At 39.5% G+C, this 26,594-nt stretch overlaps 2 protein-coding genes across 7 annotated transcripts; one reads left to right on the top strand and one right to left on the bottom strand.

Annotated features, from left to right (window-relative positions):
• Positions 1 to 336: 336 nt before the first annotated feature.
• On the bottom strand, positions 337 to 11,670 carry TSACC (TSSK6 activating cochaperone). Of its 6 annotated transcripts, none has more exons than XM_023502275.2 (6): positions 11,457 to 11,670; positions 11,134 to 11,193; positions 8,045 to 8,130; positions 7,591 to 7,649; positions 1,828 to 1,947; positions 337 to 571 (listed from the first exon to the last, which is right to left on the bottom strand). In XM_023502275.2, exons 3-6 carry the CDS (start codon positions 8,056 to 8,058, stop codon positions 351 to 353), a joined length of 414 nt encoding a protein of 137 aa, XP_023358043.1. In that variant the 5' UTR covers positions 8,059 to 8,130; positions 11,134 to 11,193; positions 11,457 to 11,670; the 3' UTR covers positions 337 to 350. The 6 variants fall into 6 exon arrangements, with proteins under 6 accessions (XP_023358043.1, XP_031822630.1, XP_031822631.1 ...); XM_031966770.1 differs by having other exon boundaries at positions 8,045 to 8,125; XM_031966771.1 differs by lacking the exon at positions 11,457 to 11,670 and adding an exon at positions 11,316 to 11,426.
• CCT3 (chaperonin containing TCP1 subunit 3) lies at positions 11,613 to 26,128 on the top strand. Its single transcript, XM_003768091.4, has 14 exons — positions 11,613 to 11,713; positions 12,930 to 12,991; positions 13,615 to 13,665; positions 13,771 to 13,833; positions 14,044 to 14,140; positions 15,130 to 15,247; positions 20,392 to 20,578; positions 21,840 to 21,989; positions 22,692 to 22,824; positions 22,984 to 23,065; positions 23,561 to 23,741; positions 24,768 to 25,013; positions 25,307 to 25,438; positions 25,784 to 26,128. Exons 1-14 carry the CDS (start codon positions 11,683 to 11,685, stop codon positions 25,886 to 25,888), a joined length of 1,638 nt encoding a protein of 545 aa, XP_003768139.2. The 5' UTR covers positions 11,613 to 11,682; the 3' UTR covers positions 25,889 to 26,128.
• The last annotated feature ends 466 nt before the right edge of the window (positions 26,129 to 26,594 follow it).

The following is a 26,594-nucleotide window of genomic DNA, read 5'->3' as shown; positions in this document are numbered from 1 at the left end:
GAACATGCTCACTCATCTTTTTTTTTAAACATATCCCTATTTGATCACATGGAAAATTCTCTGTCATCTATCCCCTATTAATAATAAAATTAACACTCCTAGTACTTTGTTTACATAGCACTTTACATACATTACCTCATATCAGGATGGTGAACTCCCATAAAACTGTGTCTGTCCTAAAATTTATACCCCAAGTGTCTTGTACAGTGCTATATGTAATGTATCCTGTGGGCATTCAATATATACTCAATCATGACCAAAAACCTAAACAAGATCTGCAGAGCCTACACCATGGGCTTTTACAGAGGGAGAAGGGGAAAAAAGCATACACAGTGACTAGGTCCCAGAGTTCATTTACTGATTTGAGGTTGGCAAGTCAACAGCAAATTTGGACGTATGGCTGGCAGCATAGAGTCCTTACCCTCCCCCCCAGGAATCAGCAGAGTCATGGAGGACTGTAGATCTTCTAGGATGGCCATCTGTTGTTGGGCAAGTTTGGTTTGAAGTTGGAGATTGGCGTGCATACACTCAAGCAGACCTAAGCAATCCTGGGGCTTTTTAATGTCGACTCCTGAAGGAAGAGTGGGATGGGGAAAAGGGGAGAGACACAAATTTTTGGCTGTCCCATAAATGATCTTCCTCTGATTACTGAGGCTCTGAGAAGATCAGCACTTTGGACTTCCTCACACTCACCCTGTCTCAGACAGATTAGGGTGAGAAGGTGAAGACTTCTTGTGTGCTTCAAGAACTCTACTGGAGGGACACCTCACCTGCTCCAGTGCCCTGACAATTAGCACTGACAATTTTCCTATCATCTAATTTTGCTCTAATGTTTCCAACTACCTCATGTATGGTCAATTCTTAGTTAGTTGTGGTAATCATATCTATTTTTTTAATTAAGTTTAGATATCTCTTGAGTTCCTCAAGAGCAGGGATCAGATGTCTGCTGTGATCTGATTCTGGTTTCTGACCCAGAAAATACTTTGTAACCAGATTAGGAGAATGTTTAATGTAAATCCAGAACCTAAATTTAATTAGTAGTCTCAAACTCCTCTGATGATAAGAAGTATTGTGAATTCCTAGGTATTCTGACTTACTGGTATTCTTGTGTACTGGAAAAAACAATGGACTTGGAGTCAAGAAATATGGTTTTGAACCCCAGTTCTATTGCTTATTAGCTCTATGACTTCAGACAAATCACTTCACATCTCAGAGCCTCAGTTCCTGACCTATAAAATGGGGATAACACCTGCATTAACTATCTGACAGTTATTGAGAGGAAATTACTTTAAAGATTGTAAAGTGCTCTAGAAATGTAAATTGTTATTATCTTTTAAAAAAATTAATTCAGCATATAACTGGCAAGATTTAAATTTCTACCCCTAGGGAGGTCCTAACAATTAGGGAAATTACTCAACCTGGGGAAGTGGTGGGGAAGGAGAGGGAGGGAAAAAAGAATAAAGAAGAAGCAATAGCACTGAATAAGCCACAAACTATCCATTAAAAATTGAGAATTGACTAGACATAGGCTTGGCAGTCAAGTCAATAGGAGGACTCATGGTGAAAAATGCTATCCACCTCCAGACAGAGAACTGATGGACTAAGAGTACAGATTGAAGAATAATTTTTTTCCTTTTTATCTTTTGGAACATGGCATGATTTCAAATGTGCAAGTTATTCTATTTCTTGTCTTCTCAATGGTGAGAGAGGGTACACAGAGGGAGGGAAAGAATAGGGAACTGTATTTTTTTAATAATTTTTTTAATGTCAACAGGATGCCTTGATCCCCAAGTCTATTCTATTTGGGAAATTCTCTCTTTAGGTTACCTGTTTGTAGCTTTGCTGACTGATTGTTTTGACAAGTGGCTGGGTTGGTTGCTGGAAGATGAATGAAACTTGGGGAGGGCTTAGCACGACAAAGAGGCAAAAGTTTGCATTCCTCTTCAACTGGAATAAAATTAGAGACAACTAAATCAGTGTCTTCCAATAAAAATAGAGCATTATAATTAAGACTGTGTGACAGATTGCTCCAAATCACTAATAATAAGAGAAATAAACAACCCTGAGGTTCCACCTCATGCACACAGCAATTTGGCAAAGATGGCAAAATCCTCAGTCAACAAACATTTATCAAGCACCTAACTATGTGCCATACCCTGTACTAAGCACTGGAGATACAAAAAAATGCAAAAGACAGTCCTTGTACTCAGATCTAATGGACAAGATGCTGAAAGAAAAAGAGGTTCAATAGAGAAGGGAGAAGGCAACCCAAATGGGCAAACATCCCAAAGAAGAAGTCCAAAAGAGTGCAGCTGAGTGGGCAATGAAGAAAGAGCTGCCCTGGGCATCCTCCTTAGATGGAATATCTAGGAGGAAAAGCCCATTCTCCCATCCTCTTGTCTCTAACCAGAGGAAGGGAGGGATCCCAGGGGCACAGAATATTGAGGAAGTAGGAGTTCCAAGGTAGATGTAATCCTGCAGGATGAGGAGGTTCCTCAGAACAAGATAGTATAAATGGTCAATATTAGAGTTCACCAAAAAAGAGCCCACTGGTTCATTGAGTAGTAGAGCTATGAAGTGATACAAGTATTCTGGACAATAATAAGGAATTATAAGAAAGTGTATAACTTTTAACTCAGAGATCCTACTTCTAAGTACATTTTACAAAGAGCTGATAGAAAGTTGCCATACCAAAATATTTAACACTTTTCATAAAAGTAAAAAATTGGAGATAAATTAGATATCCATTCAACTGGGTACATACTTGTAATAGAATATTATCACACCATAAAAAATGATGAATATGAATAATAGCAAAAACCATGTAAAGATTTATATGAACTAATGCAAAATGAAATAAGCAGAACCAGAAAGACAATCTACACAGTGACTTTAACAACATAAATGGGATGAATAGAAAAACTAACAAAATAATGCTATATATTTGGAATTACTACTTTAGATTTACTAGTTTACTACTGAGAATTACTGAAACAGAAGAAATGAGAAAAAATGTACTTTTCTCCCTTCTCTGCAAAGGTAGGGAACAAGGAGGAGAACATTGCAAATACCATCAGATTAAAATGATATGTTGGTTTTAGTTTTACTTAAATGTCCTCCTTCCCACCTATTCTTTGGTAAAAAAGAATGCCTCTAAATGACAGGAAAGAATAATGATAGATGTTGGAGGGGATGTGAGAAAACTGGGACACTAATGCATTGGTGGTGGAGTTGTGAAATGACCCAAACCTTCTGGAGAGCAAAATGGAACTATACCCCAAGGACTATAGAACTGTACATAACCCTTTGACCCAGCAGTGCCATTACTGGGTTTGTATCCCAAGGAAATCATAAAGGGGGGAAAAGGACCCACATGTGCAAAGATGTTTGTAACAGCTTTTTGTGGTGGCAAGGAATTGGAAAATGAGTAGCTGTCCATCAACTGGAACAATAGCTGAACAAGCTGTGGTATACGAATATTATTGTTCCATAAAAAATGATGATTTTAACAAGCTGATTATAGGAAGGCCTGGGAAGATTTACATGAACTGATGCTGAGTGAAACAATCAGAACCAGAAATACACTGTACACGATAACAGCAAGAATGTGCGATGATCAACTAGGAAAGACTTGGCTCTTCTCAGGAGTTCAGTGATCCAAAACAATCCCAATAGATTTTGGATAGAAAATGCCATCTGCAACCAGAGAAAGAACTAAAGAGAGGGAATGTAAACCAACACATGCTAATAAGTTCAGTTCTTTTTTCTGATTTTTAATTTCATGTTTTTCCCTTTTGCTCTGATTTTTCTCTCCCAATGTAATTCATAAAACAATGCGTATTAAAAATTAACTAAAAAAAAGAGAGAGAATGCCTCTCTTTGGAAAGTAATGAAGGGGAATAATTATGGAAATGAAAGTGATATAAAAGCAAAAGATAGCAATTTTTTCTTAAAGACTGTGTGACAGTATTTTTAAAAAGGTACCAACTCTTGACCTCAAACACCCTCTCCTTCAAGAATCATTAACAGTAAGCAGAAACAAAAGAAATCAGAGCTGGCAAAATGGAAATCAGACCTAAAATTCTATTTATTCAGTCAACAAACATTTTTTAAGGCAATGTGCTAAATGCTAGATATACAAATAAGAAGAAGATAGCCCCTGCCCTCAAGGGCTTACAATCTAAGAGGAGGAAGATAACACACAAAAAAGGAGAAAGAAAATGTTTGGTGAGGAGCATTAAGGGAGAAATTTAAAGGAGTGCACCTAGATGGGAAATGAAGAGATGGCTGGCCAAAGCACTTCCCTTAAAGGAAGATTTGGGGAGAAGCTCTTCACTTCACAGTACTGCTTCATAACAGTAAGTTATTTCTGATATTTATGTAGTATTTTAAGGCATAGTGCTTCTAACAGCATCTTATTAGATCTTCAGACCAAACCTCCCTATGAAGTAGGCCCTACATATTGCTATTATACAGAAAAGGAATAAGATTCAGAGAAGTTAAATAATTTACTACCAGTTCAAGAATGTATTTATCAGGGGCAGGATTAGAACCTAGGAATTTCCTGTCTCAAGACCAGAATTGTGAATACATCATACTTCCTCATTTGGTTCAAATGAGGTGTTTGACATTTCTGGACATGGCCCAGGTGGGAATTTGTTTTGCTTGACTATGCATGTTTGTTACAAAAGCTCTTTAAAGGAGAGAGAAAATGCTTCTCAGTTGAAAAAATAATAAAAACAAAAACAAAACAAATTCAGTGCTTAATAAACTATTGTTAAGATGGCTCCCAGGCCAACCATCTCTTTATTTCCCTCCATTGGACTTCCCCATCACCCTCCACTCCGGGACTATTTGGCAAGATCCTTCAAGCCTTGGTAATCACACCTCATCGATACCCTCTGTCCCTCTGATTGGAGAGCAAAGGGAAGAGTAACAAGTGGGTCAATGTCATTTTGTAGAATGGTCCCTAGTGGAATACCCACATCTATAGTCCCTCACATATCTACTGAGAAGATGAATTTCATCACCAGCTGGACACCACTAGAACAGAGCTTGTTAGTTCTAATTAATCACAGCCTTTTAGTGGTGTTCTCTTTTAGTGATGTGACGTGGTAAACAAAATAATGAATACTGTTCTAGACTGCATTGAGAGGGGCCTCTGGACAAGATAAGAGGTAATAGTTCTTTCTCTTTATTAAGATTATATGTAGAACAGTTCTCAGGAAAGATAAGAGAAAAAGTGGAGGAAATCTAGAGAAAAACAAGCATCTGAGTCACAGGACTAAAGAATATGCCGTAGGTGAATTGACAAAACTAGCCTGAAAAATAGTGAGCAAGGGGGAAAGGGTAGGGAGATAAGTCTCCAAGCACTAAAGGGCAATCATTTGAAAGAGGGATTAGCGTTGTTCTGCTTGACCCCAGAGGAAAGAACTAGGCAAGATGTAGACAGATTTAGGTTTTAGGCTCAATGTAGAGGAAAATTTCCCAACAATTAGAAGTGACCAAAAGTAGAAATGCAGTGGCTCAGGAGGGAGTAGATTCTCCCTTCAAAAAAAAAAAAAAGTAATTTAGTACCTACTATGTGCTAGGCACTTTTACAGATATTATCTCATTTGATCTTCATGAATACCTGGTAAAAGTTGATGCATTTTTCCCCTTCTACAGATGAGGAAAGTGAAACAAAGGGTCCCTGGGGTGACTTGCCAAGGGTGACAATCTGCTGGTAAATGTCAGAATCAGAATTTGAACTCCGGTCTTTCTAATTCCAAGGCCAGTTCTCTAACAGTTATGCACGCTGCTTCTATGAAGGGGTGCTGCATTTCTATTAATTTGGTTTTTACACTCTTAGTGAAGTCCACTAATACCATCAGGTGGTTTATTTTTCTTCATGGGAAGCATTTTCTGGCCATATCTCTCCTGACCTGTACCTTGTGCTTTTAATCCAAATGCAGAAGAATCTGGTTCAAGTCAATAAACTCTTTCTTTTTCTACCCTCCTCCATTTTCATTTTTCATGACACTCTGTGTCATGATAGCATTCTGTATGTTGGCTACAGTTAAACTTTTATACTTTTAAGGAGGCAGAAAAAAAAAAAAAGATAGGAGCACAAGTAAATGGATACCTTAACTTGGCATGCCCTATTTCTGGAAGATGAGGGTATCTCAACCAAACTCTTCCATACAGTGCATTCCATAAGTCACTCTTCCATACAGTGCATTCCATAAGTCAATTCAGTGTTAAGCTATTAAAGCTTATATAGTTAATTCCTAAATTAATCATGGTAAGAAGAATAAAGTGATTGTCCAGTCTGTGAATTCTCTAGGCCTCTTCTTCCTTCTTCCTCCAGACTAGGCCATCTTTGGCCATTTGACAACTTATTAGAAGATGGGTACAAGACAAAAGAGATGAAATTTAGATTCATTTTTGTTCCAATTCTGAATCTCTTATTGCTCTGAAATATAACTCTAACATTTTAAAATCTCCCATGAGCCTTCGCTTAGAGAGATAACATGATGAGATGAAAAAGACTCAAGTGAGAACTGGGCTTGATATTTATTGTACAACCATGGGCAAATCACTTCATTTCTCTGAAGCTCAGTTTTCTCATCTATAAAATGGGAATAACAAGCTATAGCAGCCTAACTCACAGGGCTATTGTGAAATCACATGAGATAACCTAGGATATCTAGCAGTTGGCAAATTTCAAAGTGTAATATAAATGTTAGCTATTATTAATAATGCCTTTCCTGCTGTGATGAAAGGTTTGAGGAATCATTTACGCAAAATGGTCATATTTTTCCATATAAACTATACAGTAAAATAGAATTGAAGGGAAAGGAAAGGTGTTACCAGAAAATAGGAAGGAAAAGACTTGTTAAGATCTAGTTCTTTCACAGTTTTTAATTCCAGATTGAACCTCCAAAGTTGTGATAGTAGGGAATGGGCACTGGTTCAATTTTAGACCATTCTAGGTCTCTAGCTTGACATTTCCTTTTCCAAAGTGGCCTAAAGCCCACTGGGCTATTGGAAAAATTTTTCATGAGAATTCTAAGGTACAAATTATAGATAAACTGAAATGAGCAAACAGCTTTGTGAAGTATCTCACATCATGCAAATATATATTCATTACCTACATATGCAACTTTGGCTTAGCTATGGCAAATCACTGAACAAGACTTCATTCTTCCTTGCCTGCATATACAGTCATGTTCATGGAAGTCTGGGACAGTGTTTGTCTCACACTTTCCATAGAATGCTATCTAGAGGTCACCCCAAGTCATCAGTAACTGGGTCCAGTCCACCTATACTAATGTCTAATGGCCTGAAAGTTATTAGCATGCATCTGGTAATCACTCTGTCAAGAAAACCTCCGAGTAGGTACACCAAGGAGGTAAAAAAAAAAAGCACAAACAGTATCCTCTGGGGTATGACTATTTAATGGATAAAACAAAGCAAAAGTAAAAATGTGCAAATAAACACAACAGAAAAAAATGTACATCCATCCAGCCGACAGCAGATTAGATACCATTACTATGTAATGAAGAGGGCCTGGGACTCAAAAGAGGGGACCCATTCCAGGCCACTTACCTTTTCTTTTGGCAGAGTTACTTTTTGGCTTCTCCATCTGATTAGCAAAGTTCTGGTTCCTGAGAAAGAACAGCTGTATCACTGGCCTGGATAACACATCACTTCTGTACTATTTCAAGGATTCTCATCACAACTACATAGAATTCTTAGTGAATTATGAACCCTCCTTTCCATAACCCTGATAGTTGTTAGAGGCCATTTCCCCTGGGAGGGGAGCCACCACAAGGAGGATACTGCATATTTCCACATCAGTGACTATATCACAAAATCAGATATACATTAATTTTTTAAATAATCTATTACTTAGGGAGCATCATTGCCTCACCTTCACTCTAGAAACACAAATAATCCAGAGGTGATCGCTAGTACTATCTGCTTCTGGGCACAAGTATACTGATCCCAACCCAGATTTATAAGTCTCTTGAAAAGAAAATTTCTGTAAATTAATCCCTACCTGTAGCTCTCCATGTCTTCCTTTATAGCTAAGAACTCTTGGATAGCTAACTTAAGACAATGTCACCCTTTCCTTCCTCTTCTATCCTACAAGGAAAGAGAAAATAGTGCTGCCCTACTGTCTCCCCAACCATCTTTACACAGACTTTTCACAAGGAATAGATCAGTATGTAGCAACAAAAAAGATCTGTGAGATCTCAGATTATTTAAACAGAGAACAGGGATTGGACCTGTGATTGTCATGGGAATCAGAGGGAAACGACCTCCACTCTGCAGGTCAACACCTTATCTGCATTTTATAATCTTAAGAGAACTAAAATCCCCAGAGGTTCAGTGCTTTGTCCAGCACCACTCAGTTACCATGTATCACAAGTTAGCTCTCTAACCACCTTGGCAGGCTGACTCACACACTTCCCCCAAACAATACCTAGGACAGAGCTCCAAAGTGCACAAATAGATATACAAATATGCTCTATCACTATCATTTACTTTTACAGATGCCTGTACAAAAGGATTATAGAAGCATTCTGGTCTTGACACTTAGTAGCTGTGACCATGGAGTAATTCACCAAACAAATGAACCTCCACTCACACAATGACCCCTCTACCCCCCCCCAACATGCCTTCATCACATGACCAGAGGGTAGTACACCACCTTTGAGTTCATCCCTTCTTCAAATATTCTCCTCACTCCAGTCCCTCCTGCCAAAGAGATCTGCCTCAACCACATTTGACCTATCGTCCCATTATTGGAAAAAACCCTCCAGTTGTTCCCTGTTTCCTCCAGGATTAAATAGAAACGATTCTATTTGTCTCTGAAAGTCCTTTTCAGCTGTTTCCTCCCAATTTTTTCAGTCATCTTACACTATTTTCTCCTTCATGTACTCTACAATCCTACAGTCTTGTAGCAGTTCATGGAACAATAACTCCACCTCCAGACTCCGTGCATTTTCACTGGCTGTTCCCCAAGATTTGGAATGTTCTTTTCAAGTTGCTAGGCAATCCCACTATGCTTCCTTCATCTATTCACTGTCTAGTTCTCCACATCAGCTCTTCCCAACCCCTTCATCCCTCTCCTCAAACCTTTCAGGGTTCCCCTCCTGCCATCCTCTCTGCTGCAATACTTGCCTTCCATTTTAAAGGAAAAAAAAAAATTGAAGTTCACTATGAACTCCCTCATCTTACCTCTTCCTCATCATCTATCACTTAAGACACTTTCTGCCATCATCTCCTCTTTGCCCATGTCTCATGATAACGTAGTCTCACCCTTTATCAAGGTTAACTCTCTACCTATTTAAGCACTTCCATTCCATCTTCTCTCCTCCAATAGATTACCTGCTTTGTTATCTTCACTCCTAATATTTATTATTATACTCTGGACCATTCCCTACTGCCTACAAACAGGCACATATCTTTCCCCAGCTTTACTTGATCTTTCTATCTCTGTAATGTCCCATTCTCTTTTGCCCTTTAACTAAACTCCTCAAAAAGATGGTTTGCAAGAGACATCTCTACTTTCTCTCTTCTCGCTTTCTTCTTAACCCTTCCTAGTTTGGCTCCCCATCTTCTTCCTCTAAAACTGCTCTCTCCAAAGTTACAAATAATCCCTCTTCATTACCAGATCCAGTCCTCATTCTCCTAGCCTTCTCTGAAGTCTGACACTGTTGCTCAGTCTCCCTTCCTTGATAACTCTTTTCTCTCTAGGTTTTTGGGACATCACTCTCCTGGTTCTCTTCCTACCTGTCTGACTACCCCCTCCTTCTCTGTCTCCTTTGCTGGATTGTCATACAGGTTATTCCCACAGATATCTCTTCAGGAATTCTTTCCTAGACCTCCTTATCTTCTCCCTCAACACCACTTCAATTGAAGATCTCATTAACTTCTCTGAATTTAATTATCATCTCTATTCTAAGGGTTCTCAAATCTATGTATCCGGACCCAAACTCTCTGCTAATCTATTATCTCATAGCTCCAAAAGACATATTAAGCTAAACAAGTTGAAAACAGAACTCATCATCTTTCCCCCTAAACCATCCTCCTCCCCTCTTTTCCCTATCACTGAAACAGCTTGTGGGTGGGTCATCTTGAACGAAATGTCTCTCTACTCCAATCCATCCTCCATCTCGAACCAAAGAGATTTTCCTCAATCACAGGTCTGACTCAATGAACAAATGTTTTTGCTTGGCATTTAAGACTTTCCAGTCTTCGTTTTATTCCCAGCAATTCTTCAAGCCCATGACTAGGGCCTCCTGGCTTTTAATTCTATCTCCCAAATCAGAGCATCTTCTTGGGTTGTGCCCCATCCCTGGAAGACCTTTTCTCTTCCACTCGCCCTGGCTTCCTCTGAGGACCAACTAAAATCCCATCTTCTACAGGAAGCCGTGACCAGCCCCTCTTAATTCTAGTTTCTTCTCTCCATCAATGTTTTCCTACTTATTCTGTATACAGCTGGCTTTGCTTATGTTGCCTCTCCCATTAGCATGTAAATCGCTCAAAGGCAGAATCTTTTATCTCTTTTTATTTCTCCATTGCTTAGCACGATGCTTGGCATCTAGTGGACACTTAATGATAATTATTCTCCTTTACCTCGTAGCTTCCCTCAAGACAGCTCCAAAGCCACCTTCTGCCCTCCTCCTCCCTACCTCCAGACGTAACCTGTATGTGCACGGCGGTTTGCATATTGTCTTTCACATTCGAATGAGAGGTCCCAGAAAGGAGCGTCTCTGTTTTTGTCTCTGTATCCACAGTGCCCAGCATTCGGTGCTTAATAAATATTTGTAAACTATCTGCAAGATGAGCGTGCTCCAACTACATGTCTCCCAGGATTTTTGCAAAAAAAGTGCACTGAAACTTTAAAGTGGCATAAAATTGTGAGTTACTACTAGATATCACGTAAACAGCAATAGCCTAAGGAGGCAAAGATTCGGTCACAAAGCTAACTGGGCAACCAACTACAAACCCCAGAACGTACCGGGATTGTACTATTATCCAGTCCAGAAAACTACAATTCCCATGTCACCCTGCGGCAAAACGTCACGCTTCCGTCTCAGGTGCCGGTTGACGTCCCCCACCCCCATCTCATTCCCTCACCTTTGCTGGGTTCGAACCGACTGATTGAAGGCTGTTATATCTTCCTAGTTCTTCAGAGGCCTGGTAGAGCCGGAAGAGATGGTTCAGTTAACTCAAAACCTGCTATATGTAAAACAAAAGCATAAACCCTCCCTTCTTCCAGGGCCCCACCCAGGAGCTGTTGCGCTTGCGCGCTGACACACCAACCAATCAACCGCCTGAGCTAAGGCGCCTGCGTGAAGAGCACTGGCATGCAAAAGTGTGCACGCGGCCCAGCCGGGAGAGGCCATAAAATTGCGCCTGCGCTTGTTCTGCCCCTCCCCTTCACTCGGTGATCTCTCTACCTAGCTTGTATAACCGCTCGGGCGAGAGAGGCGGGACCGCAGGTATCTATTGGCTTATATTGGTGCCTGTCAATGAAACGTGTGAGGGGATTGGCGACGACACAAAGGACATCAAGTTTAGCTGTAAGGGCTGTAGCGGCAGCGCTGCTTGGGCTCCGCAATCTGGCTCCATCTCCAGAAGGTTCCGCCGGTTCGCCTAGCTCCCGGTTCCCGGCTCCGCGCCGCCATGATGGGCCATCGCCCCGTGCTCGTGCTCAGTAAGTTGTGGGGGACTAGAGGCCGATCCGATGTGCCAGGCCGCCCTACAGCCTCCTCGGAAGGTCCTTGGTCGTCAGGAATCTCTCTAACCGATTTCTCAGTGCGTCGCTTCTTGTGTCCGTAGTAACGCCCGAATCTCCCGCGAATGCGGGGTCTCTGGCCCTGAAGGCACTCCCTCTTCTGCCTTATCTTCCCCCCGCCCCCCAGGAGTTCCCATCCACAGAGGATCCGGGACACCCATCAGGCTACCTTCCTCCGCCTCAATTCACTATGGCCACCCCCACGTGATTTCTGCTTTTCCCCCATCTCCCGCAACCCCCCACCTCGTTCCTGGGAGAGATCGCCAGGGCTCTAGCCCTTGGATCGGAGACACCGAGGGCCGACCCCCCAAAGAAGCCCTAGGCTTCCCCGAGCCTCGGTTCTTCATCTGTTGGAGGAAAGCTGCGTTCCGTACATCCGCCTCCTGGGGTTCCTTAGGAGGAGAGTGACTTGTGAAAGTGATCTAGGAGCTGTTAATCCTCTCACACAGTTGTTCTTCCTTTATCAATTCGCATAATTTTCTTCCCATTCTCATTTGAGTTATAGAAACGTCCCTGTCCGCAGTGTTCATGGGGCCCAGAGTTGGGCTCGAACCCGTTAGGAATTGTGACCTACATATCTGTGACCTTAGCTTGGGTTGCGGCAAGTAGGAAGATTTGAAGGCATTAAACCCGCGTGACAGAGGGAGAATCAATCATTCGGACGGGGGTCTAGAGCTGGAAGGAACCTTGGGAGTTCCCTCTCAGGCACTGTCACCGCCCACGGCCCTGGTCACCTCCACACGATCCCACTTGGAATGTGTGGTCTTTTGCTAGTTTTGATGAATTATGCAGCCGAGCATTTTAGTACTATTCAATAGGAAACAATCTTGTAATGTCAGTGGAGTTTGGTATGGTAAAAAATAACCTCAAGCCTCTGAGGGTCTCTCCCCCAGAATGGGGTTTTTTCTCTGTGATGTTGGGAAAGAACCTGGCTACTACTCCCTTGATATGTTAATGTTGTCTCTTAGAAAGTAAACTCTTTGAGGGCAGACTGTCTCAATTTTGTATTTTTAACCCTAGCACTTAGCACAATACTCATCATGAATAATCGCTCCATAAATCGTTATCACAAGTGAAAAAACAAAGGCAATCATGAAATATTTTCATGAACTGTTTTCTTTTTTATGCATTTCAGGTCAGAGTACTAAACGAGAATCTGGAAGGAAAGTACAATCAGGGAACATAAGTGCTGCCAAGGTAATTTTTAAGTCCTTACTTGTAGTTTTTAGTTTCAGTCTTACAGTGTGACCTTTTTTACTTAATATTACAACGACCCTCAATGATATAGTTGAATGTTTTCTTACTTGAACATTAAACATAAATCATCAAAGCCAAAGATGGCATGTGAGGTGAATGAAAACTAGTACTTTAGAAGACAAGTGTGTGGCAGATTGTGAATGGAATGGAATACAGTCCCTTCAGTGTCTTAACTATTGGGAATATGAAACTTAGGAAAATATTTCTAAAGGACCTCAAACTCATCTGCCATTTATTTTCAGCTGTGTTTGTTGGGTGTTCTTCCTCATTGACAAAAGCAGTCGTGTGGGCCCTTCTGTCTCACAACAGTTTGACATATTCATCCGAAAGATTGCTAACTCTGGAAGTTTGAATATAAGCTTATATTATTTCCCCTCTTTCCTTCCTCTCTCACCTCTTAATGTCCATGATTTCTTTTTTGTATATGGACTCCATGCTAAGAAAATTCTTACTATTACAAATAAGCAATTGGTATACAACTTATCCATTACTTTTATTAAACTCAAGTAGGCAATTTTTTAAGTCACATTGGATTTGCTTATCTATACCATTTTCCCCATCAGACTATTGCAGATGTCATCCGAACATGTCTGGGACCTAAATCCATGATGAAGGTAAGTTTAGCTCTTTTAGCCACACCCAAATTGTTTTTTAATTGCCTGCAGTTTCTCTACCCCTAAGTGAACATACATTACCAGTGTCCTCCAATTTTGTCCTAGATGCTTTTGGATCCGATGGGTGGCATTGTGATGACCAATGATGGCAACGCCATTCTCCGAGAGGTTTGATTTTTATTTTACTTTTCTTGTAGTTTCATAAGTGATCCAGTATCAAAAATGGAAGATATTAGCATGCTTTTCTAAGAAGATTCAGTTAATGGCAAGGGCACTATGGGTACATTTTCCAGAAAGAGAATTTAAGGAATGGTTTACATAGATAAGTAAAGATTGAATTCTACAAGAAATGTTGGGTATTGTTTTTGTCCTCTCCAGATTCAAGTCCAGCATCCAGCAGCCAAATCAATGATTGAAATCAGTCGAACTCAGGATGAAGAAGTTGGAGATGGTACTACATCAGTGATTATTCTTGGTAAGATATAGGAAAATTACTGAAGGAAAACATAATACAATATTAATGAGTAAAACATTATACACATATGTGGAAGTAACTTATTTAAATAAAGCCATTATCTTCCACTTCACATAATATTTCTGGTATTCTTAACTTTCAGAAGTTTTATGCACCATTTTGCTACATGATACCATTATATGAATTTCTATTTGATTGCAGAATTCTTCCAAGATAATATTTTTTGTTTGTTTAACAAATTATTTTTGGACATGGCCAGAATGGGAATTTGTTTTGCTTTGACAATGAATGTTTATTATAAAAATTTTTTTTATTTTTTCATTGGGAAGAGAAAGTTGAACAGAGAACATAAATGCTTGTTAATTTAAAAAACTGTTAATAGAACAACTCAGAAAAATTGAATAAAAATATACCTCATTCTTCGAGGTATTCTACCTCGGGACTACATTCTTCGAATTTTTTTTTTATTATTATTACTTTACAGTATTGCCAAACATGTCTCAAATTATATATCCACCTGAATTATTATTGCCTAGTGTAATGATGGTTGAATTGGATGGAAACTTGTTAAGGAGTCATCAAGACTGACTGCATCTTTACTCTTACTCTACTCTATTCAGAATTTTACATTGGTCAAGATCAGTTCTAAGCTTTAAGGAAAACTTGAGTGAGTTATTAATTCAGTAAAAGGGAAGTTGGATTTCACTATCAAAAGTAATTCAAAATCTGAATGGTTGAAACTACATCAGGGAAAGCTGATCTTAGATGTCATAAAAATTTCTGTCGAATCAATTTAAGACATAATTCAACTGAGAATTATAAGAAAGTTGACTCATATATAGGTGTATTTGATACCAATGATTTCAAGAGAATACTGGTAGTCTCAAAAAGTAGTATCATATTTGACAAGATAAACCCAGTTCTGTTTCATCTCAGTCATAATTACTTTATTGAATTTGACTCTGATATGTGTCTCTTCTTTCCTTTAGCTGGAGAGATGCTGTCAGTGGCTGAGCATTTCCTAGAGCAACAGATGCACCCAACAGTAGTGATTAGTGCCTACCGAAAGGCATTGGATGATATGATCAGCACACTTAAAAAAATCAGGTATTGGGGAAAGGGGCAATACACTGTGATAGATAAGAAAAATTAAACTGGACCTATTGTGATGACAATGAAAATTGGTAAGGAGGAAAGTATTACACATTCATTTGCTCTTTTTCCTGTCTCTGTTATGGAGAGGGATGGATTATACGAGGAAAGAAAGAAGGTTTAGAAAAGAAAGTGATATGTAGTCTGAACATGGATGAATATAAAAGGATATAAGATCATTCAGAATTCCACACAATAGTAATTAAGTATTTTCTTTTGAATGTAAGTTGAGAGCATATAGTATCTAAGTTACCCATAAGAAAGAACTTAACTGTCATTTCACATACGCAGGCTGTTTCGGCAGTGGATGTTTTTGTTATTTATTAAGGATGGTAGTAAGTCTACCATCCTCTGCACTACCAGAATGGTGACAAATTTGGGGACTATGTGATAAGAAAAATAGTTAAATGAGATTAAGATATTAGAGAGAAAATGGGAGAAATCTAAGCGTCTTTGGATATTTTAAGCAGGAAGGATTAGATTTATTCTGTATCACTCTAATACACAAAACTTGACTGATGAATATAACTTGGGGATAAATTTAAACTTGTAGAATAAAGAATGATGCTTTACTGTGGGACAGTAAATCCCTGTAAACATTTAAGCAGAGTCCAAGTGAGCATGTGTCAGGGAAGGGGAGAGAATCTTTGTCTTAGGTAGGGAAATGGTCTAAAAAACTGTCCAAGGCCTCTTTTAACTCCTTTAATTGAATAATTCTAAATGGCCTCTGCCCTCATTGAGTTTGCATTCTTGTGAAATAAACAAAACTAATAGAAGATGCGTGATCTCAATATCTTTTAAACCAATTCTCATGTGGAAGTCATATTTTAGTCTCCTTATACACAGATTGTATCATTTTTCCACATCCCTTTAAGTCTGCTGCAATTTTAGTGGTCTTGAAATTACAAAGTTCCATGCTTTGCAACCATATAGCATATTCATATCGAAAAGTTAGACTTTTGTGGCAAAGAACAATTTAATGTTATTGAAAGTACTCTGGGTCTGGCATATCTGTTTAGTGCTTTTCTAAATGTATGTGCATATAACCTAACACAGGTTACCCATCCATTTATATTTTACAATTTAGGGCTATATATGTTCATTATTTAGTTTTTTCTGTGTGACTACGCCAATATCTTTTGAGTGATGATGGCTCTTGTTAAAAAGGTCCCATAATGTTCCTGGGCTCGGTATAATCCACAAATGGAAACATCTGTAGATTCTTCTGTCCTTAGGAAATTCCTTAATTTTTTTAACTTTCAAGAGGAGCATTCTTCATGACGATAATAAGCACCTTTGCTGATTATATGGTTCCTAGTGATTATAAATCTGTTCAACAAGTAACCTATCTTACAGAAACTAATCAACTTAGATGCAAGATAATATTTTTTTCTGCCAGAACAACATAAAAACACCATGCATATGCACAAGTACATATGTGTAAGAATAAGCATGAGTATTTGAGCTAATAGAGCTGATCTACAACAGTATGAGAAGCATCTAGGCTAACAAAATTAGAGATCTCTTTCTGCTGCCCTCTCCTTCCTGGAATTTCTCTTCTACAAAAGATAGTGGTGCATAAACTGCAGTAGTTTTGTTGTGATTCCTTTAAGGCGACATCTATCTATGATGCCTCTTTTGTGGAATTTTGTATGATCTTAACATGCATCAAGGTTACCATGTGTGAGGAAAAGCTTTAAGGAAAAGATGCTGTTTTGTAATCAGCAGATATTCTCTCAACGAGAATCCTGTCCCAGTGTCTTAATCATAGGGAGAAGACCAAGGGATTCAAAGTCCATCCTAGCAGAATGGAAATTCTGCCAGGTCCTGTGGCTTCTACTCTCAGATCAGCCTTACCATGAGTAAAATAGGTTTCTTACCAGAAGACCAACTGCTGAATGGTTGAGATTGAGAGGCAGAAAGGAAGCAACATATATGATCCATGTTTCATAGCATTTTTCTTGTCACTAATGACTGTGGCAAAAAAGTTAAAAGTGGGATGGGGCTATTAATAATCTACTTTTTTACATCATCAGCAAAGGTTCATTAAACTGCTGGCACACAGTCTATAATCTTTGTCTAATGATCAGAGTGGCTGGTTCCTGAAGGAATGTAATTATATCTATATTGACATTCTTGCTGTAAATAAAACCTGGATACATTCAGTTGTGTCTTATAATAAAATCTATTTTGCTTCACTGCATATCCGTTAAAAGGTTTTTGTATTGTTTTTAGTAAGGAAGAGGAATTTTTGTGGTTTGTGTTTTCTTTTAAAAAATAGCTAAATGGAAGGATGGCTTTCGGAAAAGCATACAGAGGAGTTGGTTTCATCATACGGATGCAGCAGAAACCATTTCATAAGATCCTTAGTCAAATGTTATTAATTCACCTTTGTATAGTTTTTAAGGCCTGTGGTTTGCTTGTAGCAATTTTTTTTTTTGTATTGAGGCTATAGGTTTAGAACTGTTAAAGGATCTTAGAGATCATCTAGACTAGCCCTCCCCGGTGTAAAGATGAATAAATTTCAGACTCTTAGAAATTACAGGGCTTAGAGCTTACAGAAATATAGAGAATTTCTTCCAACCCTTTTATTTTTATATATATAGATATAAAATGAGACCCAGGAAAAATTAAGCAACTCCTAAGTTAAATAAGGCTAAAAACTAAAGCAACCCTCATTTATGAGAGACAAGATTTAGGTGTCCACCAAAAAGCCCAGCTTTCTTCACACTATACCACAAGCATAGATTACTGTGCTCACTATAATTAACTTTTAAAATTGTCTACTGTAGGTGGTCATTAAAAACTACTGACTCTGTGTTACTTCTAGAGTCAAATAAACTCCTGGCATCTAATGAACTACATACATAATCTTTTTACATACACACACATAACTATATATACATACATAATCTTATATATAAATATCTGTATCTATACGCATACACACACATAAGGCTGCTTTTCCAGCTTTCTATATTGGTGGGAGGTTTTTTTTTGTTATTGTTGTTGTGTGTTTGTTTTGTTGCGGCAATTAGGATTAAGTAACTTCCAAGGTCACACAGCTATGAAGTGTTGAGTGTCTGAATCTAAATTTGAACTCGGGTCCTCCTGACTTCAGGGCTGGTGCTCTGTCTGCTGCACCACGTGACTGCCCCTTTCTATATTGTTTTACTTTTTCCCTCTCTTCAGTTCAGCCAAATTAGCCACCTTGCATTCCATCTCTCTCCATTCCCCATTTCTTATATATATTCCTTCCCTTGACTTTGCCCGATGGAATCTCTAGTTTCCATCACAGATCATATATTGAATGGCCTTCTGTGAGGCCTTTCCTGATCTTTCCACCACATCCTCACCTTCAGCTGCTTGTACTTTGTTCCAAATACTACTTTGCCTTTACTTTGTATAGACTTAATTAAGATATACATATTGCCCTCTCCTATAAAATGTGAGTTCCTTAATAATTGGTTCTGTTTAATTTGTGTCTTTATATTTCCAATACCTGGCACATAGCATAAGTTCTTAATAAACTTTTGTTAATTGATTGGGGGAAAAAATAGCTTTTAAAGTTGGTTAGAGAAATGTAAGGACTGGAATGTAGGGTTTGAATTTAGCCTTGAAGAATGAAAAACCATTTAGAGTGGGTAGGTGTTTATATGAGAGAGAGAGAGAGAGTGTGTGTGTGTGAGTGTGTGTGTCCGTTCATCCTGCAGTTTCCTCCATATAAGAAAATCTTAGTTCAAATCCTATGCAGGACAGAAATGGATCGGGTGCTAGATGGCATCAAGAAGACTTGAGTTCAAATCTTGCCTCACAACTTATGACTTTGGATTAAGAACTTAACCTCTTCAGTTTTTTCATCTGTAACATGAGATTAATAAGAATACCTACTCCCCAGCATTGTGAGACTCAAATGAAATTATAAGTTAAAAAAAATTTTTTAACAATGTCTGGACATATAATACTAGGTGCTTAATGAATGTTTGTTTTCTTCCTACCTCCCAAAGATACTCTGAAGATATAATAAGATAATATGTGGAAATCAGAGTTTGGGGAATGAGCTATCAAAAGGGGCTTCGTGTTGAAGGTAGTGCTTGAGCTGGATCTTAAAGAAAGATGGCATTTTTTGATATGAAGATGAACCAGGAATACATTCCAGACATGGGGGAAGTGGATTGCAAAGGAACGGAGATAGAGATGAATGTATAACTGGATGGGGGGGGGGGGGGGGGGACAGGAGGAATGAATGATGATGAAATAGGTTAGGACCAGGTTGTTGTAAATGGCTTTTAAAAACAGAAAATATTTTATCTTATAGGCACTAGAGGGATTATAAGAATGAAATAGTTATTACTTAAGGGAAAATCATTCTGGCAACTATGAGATACATTAGAGAGGAGCTTGAGGTATATTAGGAAGCCTTTCCAGTAAGGTTGGCCAAGAGGTGAGGGGCTTGAGCTGAAGTGGTGAAGTGGTTTCTGTTTGACTGGAGAGGAGAGGAGAGGAGTGGGCTGCAAGAGATAACTTGGTAATAGACATCAAAAATTTTGATAACTGATTATAGATAGGTGAGGTAAGAGTGAAGATTGAAGATAATACTTCCATTATGAACCTGGGAAACTTAGAAAGACGGGTGATATTTTCATCAGAAATAGGGAGGTTTGGAAGAAGGGAAGGTTTGATCTGTTTATTTGGTACATAGTGAATTTGAGCAGCCTAGAGGACATCTAATTTTGAAATGACCAAAAGGCAGTTGGTAGTTCAGAACTGAAAATCAGGAGAAATAATGGACTGGATACATATAATAGACGTATATATATATATATATGTCATCTCCACAAAGATGGTAATGATGCTGGGGGAGCTGATGAGGGAGATGGTAGAGACATGGACAGAAGTATAGAACAATGAACAAATTAACTTCTAAAACTTTTTTCAATAACTTAGTAAGGAAAAAAGATCCCTCTCTTATCTAATAGCTTGGTACCCGAGTTGCAAACAAATAGCTCAGTTGGTACCTGAGCTGCAAACAAATAGCTTTGGCTTTAAATGTCCTCCAAACTGGCTCCTGAACACGTTTCTTTCTTTCTCTTCCCCAGTATTCCTGTTGATATCAACAACCGTGATACAATGATGAATATCATTGACAGTGCCATTCGTACTAAGGTAATCAGCCGCTGGTCGTCCTTGGCTTGCACCATAGCCCTTGATGCAGTGAAGATGGTACAGTATGAGGAGAATGGCCGAAAAGAGATTGACATTAAGAAGTATGCTAAGGTGGAAAAGGTAATGCTCTCCAATGTACTTTAGTCTTCCTCTTTAGAAGTATAGATTCAGGTCATATAGACAATTTAGATTGTCCCTTATGTGAATTATAGGCCGGCAAAGAGTATTTTCTATTCCTGCAATTACACTCAGCATAAGATCATAGATTTGTTGGTAGATAAATTAGTAAAAGAAGGCAAAATTGAAACTTGGGACTTTGGGCATCCTTATGCATGTAACTCAACTACTACACATACCACCATAAGGCATTTAATTTCTATTGAGCTTTTAATTGAAAAAGTCATAAAGACAAGCTCAAAATAAGGGGTAAAGTTTTTAGCTTTGCAGTGTTAACTGCAGATTAATAGTATTTAACACCTTGTCCTTATAATTTAAGCTCCAAATTGGTTAGCCCACTCCAGAAACCTTAAACTTTTATTCTAGATACCAATCTCCTTGCTTTCTTAGCGGATCAGTCACTGCGGTGCCTCAGGGCCAGCAGGGGGAGCCCAGAGCCCTTGCACCCTTTACCTACAGGGACCATAGACTTCTAGTGAGAAGTAGTTACCTATTCCAGCAATTGACAAAATGATTGGGTCTGTGACCTGAACCCCCTTCCCATTCTTTTGAAGCTCTTCCCACTACCATCACATTTTGTTTATATGGGGTTACATTTATTGGTGTCTATTGTATTAAAAGTGAAAATAGCATTACTCTGTAAACAGTTTTTACTTCCTGGATTCTCAAAAGTGTCTCAGAGATTACATGTTGAAAACTGCTGAGTCATTGAGACCACCCTTCATTTTACAGATGAGGAAGTAGAGGCTTTCTCTTAGTTCCCAGATAATTGAGTTCCTATATTTTGTGGACCCCAGTTGCTCATCTTTGGACAAATGTAGTTTTAGGAAAGCTTAGAACTTCTAACTTTCTAAGTGAAATAAGAGCAGACTTAACTACAATAGCAGAATGGAACTCTACCTACCTTATAGAAAAGGGAACTTCAGGAGATAAATATTATATACTATTCTATAACAAATAACTGAAAATCTCTTGACACATGAGTCACTGGCACCTTGGCACCATATCTTGGTGAGTCATGACCCACGATTTCCACATTACTCTCCTCCTTTCCTCCCCCATCCCCAAAAGACAGGATAGATGTGATTTTTCACATAAAGACAGGATAGAAACCATGCGTCTTATGGGGGAGTATGATATTTTGGAAGAAAAGCAGTTTCCTTACCTTGGTGATACAGATGAAAACTGTTTTTGTTCTGCACAGATTCCTGGGGGCATCATTGAGGACTCCTGTGTCTTACGTGGAGTCATGATCAACAAAGATGTGACTCATCCACGAATGCGGCGCTACATTAAGAATCCACGGATTATATTACTGGATTCTTCCTTGGAATACAAGAAAGGAGAAAGCCAGGTGAGGGCCATAGTTAAAACTAATGGGAGAAGAGAAATGTCTCAAGGGGAAGAAGATAAGGAAACTAAGGATCATCCTAGACTTTGGAGGGTTGTGTAAATTCTACTCTTCATTCATATCCCCGGGGGGCCAAAACTGAGATCTCCAAGAAAAGGTTTTCTATTTGTTTAATACATTGATGTCTAAGGAGATTGGTGGATGTAGAGGTATCATTAAACTGATCTCCTGCCACCACCCTCTCAGGAGCCAGTTGTGAGGCTTGCCTAAAGCATAACTAAACCTGTCCACCAACTCAGCCTAGGACTTCCACATTGTTTATTCCTTTCTAAACTTATATTAGTTTTCAGCTTTCTGCTTTTATGAGCTCTTATCAGCCCCTCAGCTGGAACAATGGAATTCAGTGATGCTAAATATCAAAAAAATTTCTGCTTCCAAAAAGGATTCAGTCGGTAGAGTTTTTTGGAGAGGGGTGGAATGGCAATGTTACATTGAGGTCATTAGAATTAGGAAAATGATAAATAAGGCTTCAGATTTAAAGGCCTGGGAGCCTATGCAGCTGCTTGATGTTACCTTGTGATAATCTGGAACAAAGCCCTGCAGACTTACCTAGAGGACAAAAGAGGTAGGAGAGAATGTGGCAGAGAATGCTGTGCTCCTGGAAAGGTTGGTTGCTTAAACCCATGTCTGTCTCCATTCTTATAGACAGATATTGAGATAACTCGAGAGGAAGATTTCACCCGGATCCTGCAGATGGAAGAAGAATTTATTCAGCAACTTTGTGATGATATTATTCACCTCAAACCTGATGTGGTCATTACAGAAAAAGGCATCTCGGGTGAGCTGATCTCATTCCTTTAAAGAAAATTGGAGATGGGGGGATAGGGGGGAGATCTCCTCTCACTGAGAGAGAACATTTATCTTGTTTGAAGAGAAGCCAAGTTTTGAGCCCACAACCATAGCTCCCGCTTGATGTGTCCACAATTCTGCTTTGTAGATTTAGCTCAGCACTACCTCATGAGGGCCAACATCACAGCTATCCGCAGAGTCCGAAAGACGGACAACAACCGAATCGCCAGGTGAGTGAGTGCCAGCAACCTCATCTTCCTCTGCCTTCTTCCTCTATCTTTGGTTTTGGTGGGGTCTCTGATGTAGCAGCAGATACCAGTTAGTTGAAGAGAAGTTAAATAGTCAGTTAGCTTTATGTACCTGGGTACCCTCTATCTAGTACCTGTGCACTTCAAGACGATGCCTATCATAATGCTAATTTAAGTAAAACAAAATCAATCTGCCAAAATTATCAAGTCACATCACAAAGCTAAATTGAATTGTCCAGAGGTTTGGGTTTTCTAGATCACTGCTTTCTTCTGCTAGTATGTCTAATTAAAGAGTTTTGTATACATGTGCTTAAATACATTTTTTACTCTTGGTTATCTTGTTTATGAGTATGGGAAGATACATTCTTGGGTGAATGGGGGTCTTCCAACATGATCAGCATCACATTCTACCATATTTCCAGAGGGTGAGGGATGGGTAGAAGAAACCTTTCTGAAAACATTGGATTCCCTATGCAGGGCTTGTGGGGCTCGGATTGCCAGCCGACCAGAAGAACTAAGAGAAGATGACATTGGGACTGGTGCTGGCTTATTTGAAATTAAGAAGATTGGCGATGAGTACTTCACATTCATCACAGAATGCAAAGATCCCAAGGCCTGCACCATTCTCCTTCGAGGGGCTAGCAAAGAGATTCTGTCGGTGAGCCGTCACTCTTTCCTTCATATGTTATAAAACCAAGTTATTCTATCTCAAAGGGCAACAGGGAAAAGTGGTAAATGCCTTCCTTCCTTTATAGTGGATTTCAGTTCTCTGCCCATGTCTCTTGTATTTTTTTCAGTTCAAGTGATGTGTCAATACTTAATATTTACATAGTGGTTTAAGGTTTACAAAGCATGTAAAAGTAATATCTCTTTTGGTCCTCACAATCCTCATCTAATAGAAGAGGGAACCAAAATTTGAGGGAGGATGTGTGATTTAACTAGTCATACAGCTGATAAGTCTCTGTGGCAGGATTTGAATTCGAGTTTACCTGACTACCATATCTGGTATGACTATTTACCATGCTGCCTTAACTGCATCCTGTAGAAACCTTCCCATTTTTTTTTCCCAACTCAGATATTGGTGAAGAAGAGTTAGTTTGCATGAGATAAAATGTAATGTCCCTCTTGTGAATTTTATGTTCAGTCTGGGTTGGGCTCTAATGGGTAATGTATTAGATTTCAAAGAAAATAAAATAGATTTTAAAAAGGGAAAAAGTAGTCCTCAGAATAAAAACTTGAACCATGAAATAAAAGAATTTGAATTACTTAACCTTGAAAGGGAAAAGTGATAAATTAGTTTCTATATGACTTCTCTTTAGTGGAGGATTTATTGGCCCAATATATTGGGGATACATTAGGTTCCCAAAAGTTTAGGAAAAAATGTTGACCCTGAGTAATGCCTGGCAGATTTAGCTCTCAGGATATTGGGAAGGGGGAACAACAAAATGGAGGCTGGGATAATCACATGGCTATCAAGCAGGCCTAGACTAGCTGCAATCCCAAATTGGCCCCTCGCAGTCGTGTTTTTTGGTTCTTACTAAACTGACAGCAAAGTTTGTGTATTTGGCTTCAGGCCATCCTCTTAACTGTACTGGGCTTAAAAGTGTATAATCCAAGGGGTCAGTTATATAGACATGTTCTGGGTCAAAAGGCATCTCACCCCATTTTTCATTTCTTCCCCCAGGAGGTGGAGCGAAACCTCCAGGACGCTATGCAGGTCTGCCGGAATGTTTTTCTAGAACCTCTGCTGGTACCAGGGGGTGGGGCCTCTGAAATGGCCCTAGCTCATGCCCTGACAGAAAAGTCCAAAGCCATGACTGGCATTGAGCAGTGGCCATACCGGGCTGTGGCCCAGGCCCTAGAGGTCATCCCTCGGACCCTCATCCAGAACTGTGGGGCCAGTACCATACGTCTACTCACTTCTCTTCGGGTAAGTCCCTATGCCTTTCACCCAATGGAAGAGCTGCTTCAGCCTGTATTCCATCTCTCCTATGCCCTTGGGGCCCAGGTAGTAGTTATTTCTGCCCTACACTCTCATAAATTGCTTCATCTTTCAAACCACTCATTTTGTCTAAATCTTTCTCTTTTCCAAATCCCTGTTAATATAACCAAGTTTTTCTGCCCCATTCTTCAAAGTCTTAAAAATACTTCTTTACATTTCCCATTTTCCTGTCCCGAACAAGTTTCCCCCTGAGAGAGTATCTTTCCCTGACAACCATATAGGCCAAGCACACCCAGGAGAACTGTGAGACCTGGGGTGTGGACGGTGAGACAGGAGCGTTGGTGGACATGAAGGAACTGGGCATCTGGGAACCACTTGCTGTGAAGCTGCAGATCTACAAGACTGCTGTGGAGGTGAGGGACCCCTAGAATCAGAATCAAAGCTGGCCGCCTTGACCAAGCAGGGCTTGCTCCAGCTCCTTCCCTTCCCTTTCTTAGAGCAAGAAATAAAGAGTAGTCCAGATTTGGAGGGTGGGAATCAAAAAAAAAAATGGGTGTCAGCTCACAATTAAGTTTAGAAGAAAAATCCCAGAAAAACGGCACATACGATACCTATACCTTCCATAGAGATTCATTGGCTGTCATAGCAGCCAAGAGGAATCTTTCTAATGGTGGGGGATGGGGAGAGATCCAGTGCTGCCTTCAGAGAAGCTTCTTCCCCACCCCTCATTACTCTTGGCTCTTGGCTCTCTTCTCCAGACGGCTGTTCTCCTACTTCGGATTGATGATATTGTCTCTGGCCACAAAAAGAAGGGTGATGATCAAAATCAGTCAGGGGGTAACCCTGATGGAGGGCAGGAGTGAGCTGACAACACAAGCATCAGCTGAAATGACAGCCCACAGGACCAGCAGGTTTTCTCCATCCTTTCCCCGAGCCAGGCTGCCAGGGCAAACATGGGTGTCTTTGGTGGAGATTAGGTTGAGAGACCTCTCTCAGCCTCTTTCTGCCCCAGCTCAGTTTGCAAAAGGCACTGACATGTAACTCTTATTGTAAGCTTTTCATTTAAGTTTGCTTCCAGTGATTAAAATCTCAGTCATTTGAGACTCCAGTTGTTCTGTGTTCTTTTTACCCACTGTCTCTAGGGTAGGGGGGTGTTGGGAAATACACATCAAGAAGGGAATTGGGTGTGTCACTGACTTGTTCTTTTCCAAAAAGACCATAATCTGATAATGAGTTTCCTCACCAGTCATCTGGGAGGGATTAAATTACTGGTGTCACAAATTAGGAACCATCACTTAGATTCAATACCTCAAGTCACAGCTAAAGGAGCTTGACCAAAATATGAGTGTTCCTTGACTGGGATTGATTGATAAAAGTAGTACCTCACATTTGTATGGCTAATGTTTGTAAGTGGTTTGGTAATACATTCTATCATTTAATTCAACTTGGTGAGGTAGATGCTACAGGTTTGGCAAAAGATACTTGGTTAGATCTTTTTCTACCTTTCTCTAGGTGAAAGTTGAGTACTTAATATGAATTTTAACTAATTGAACCCCACAATATTTCTTT

This window comes from Sarcophilus harrisii, chromosome 4 (assembly GCF_902635505.1).
Source record: "Sarcophilus harrisii chromosome 4, mSarHar1.11, whole genome shotgun sequence".
Lineage (NCBI taxonomy): Eukaryota > Metazoa > Chordata > Mammalia > Dasyuromorphia > Dasyuridae > Sarcophilus > Sarcophilus harrisii.
Note: the sequence above shows the minus strand (reverse complement) of the source record. Positions and strands in the feature narration are given on the sequence as shown.

Excerpts from the sequence above, each read along its gene's own strand:
- TSACC (XM_023502274.2), bottom strand. Across the intron at positions 1,948-7,590 it reads TAACTCTGCCAAAAGAAAAG|TTGAAGAGGAATGCAAACTT; the intron begins GTAAGTGGCCTG and ends ATTTTATTCCAG. Across the intron at positions 572-1,827 it reads GTCAGCAAAGCTACAAACAG|GAGTCGACATTAAAAAGCCC; the intron begins GTAACCTAAAGA and ends CTCTTCCTTCAG.
- CCT3 (XM_003768091.4), top strand. The coding sequence starts at position 11,683 with ATGATGGGCCATCGCCCCGTGCTCGTGCTCA. Across the intron at positions 11,714-12,929 it reads TCGCCCCGTGCTCGTGCTCA|GTCAGAGTACTAAACGAGAA; the intron begins GTAAGTTGTGGG and ends TATGCATTTCAG. Across the intron at positions 15,248-20,391 it reads AGCACACTTAAAAAAATCAG|TATTCCTGTTGATATCAACA; the intron begins GTATTGGGGAAA and ends TCTCTTCCCCAG.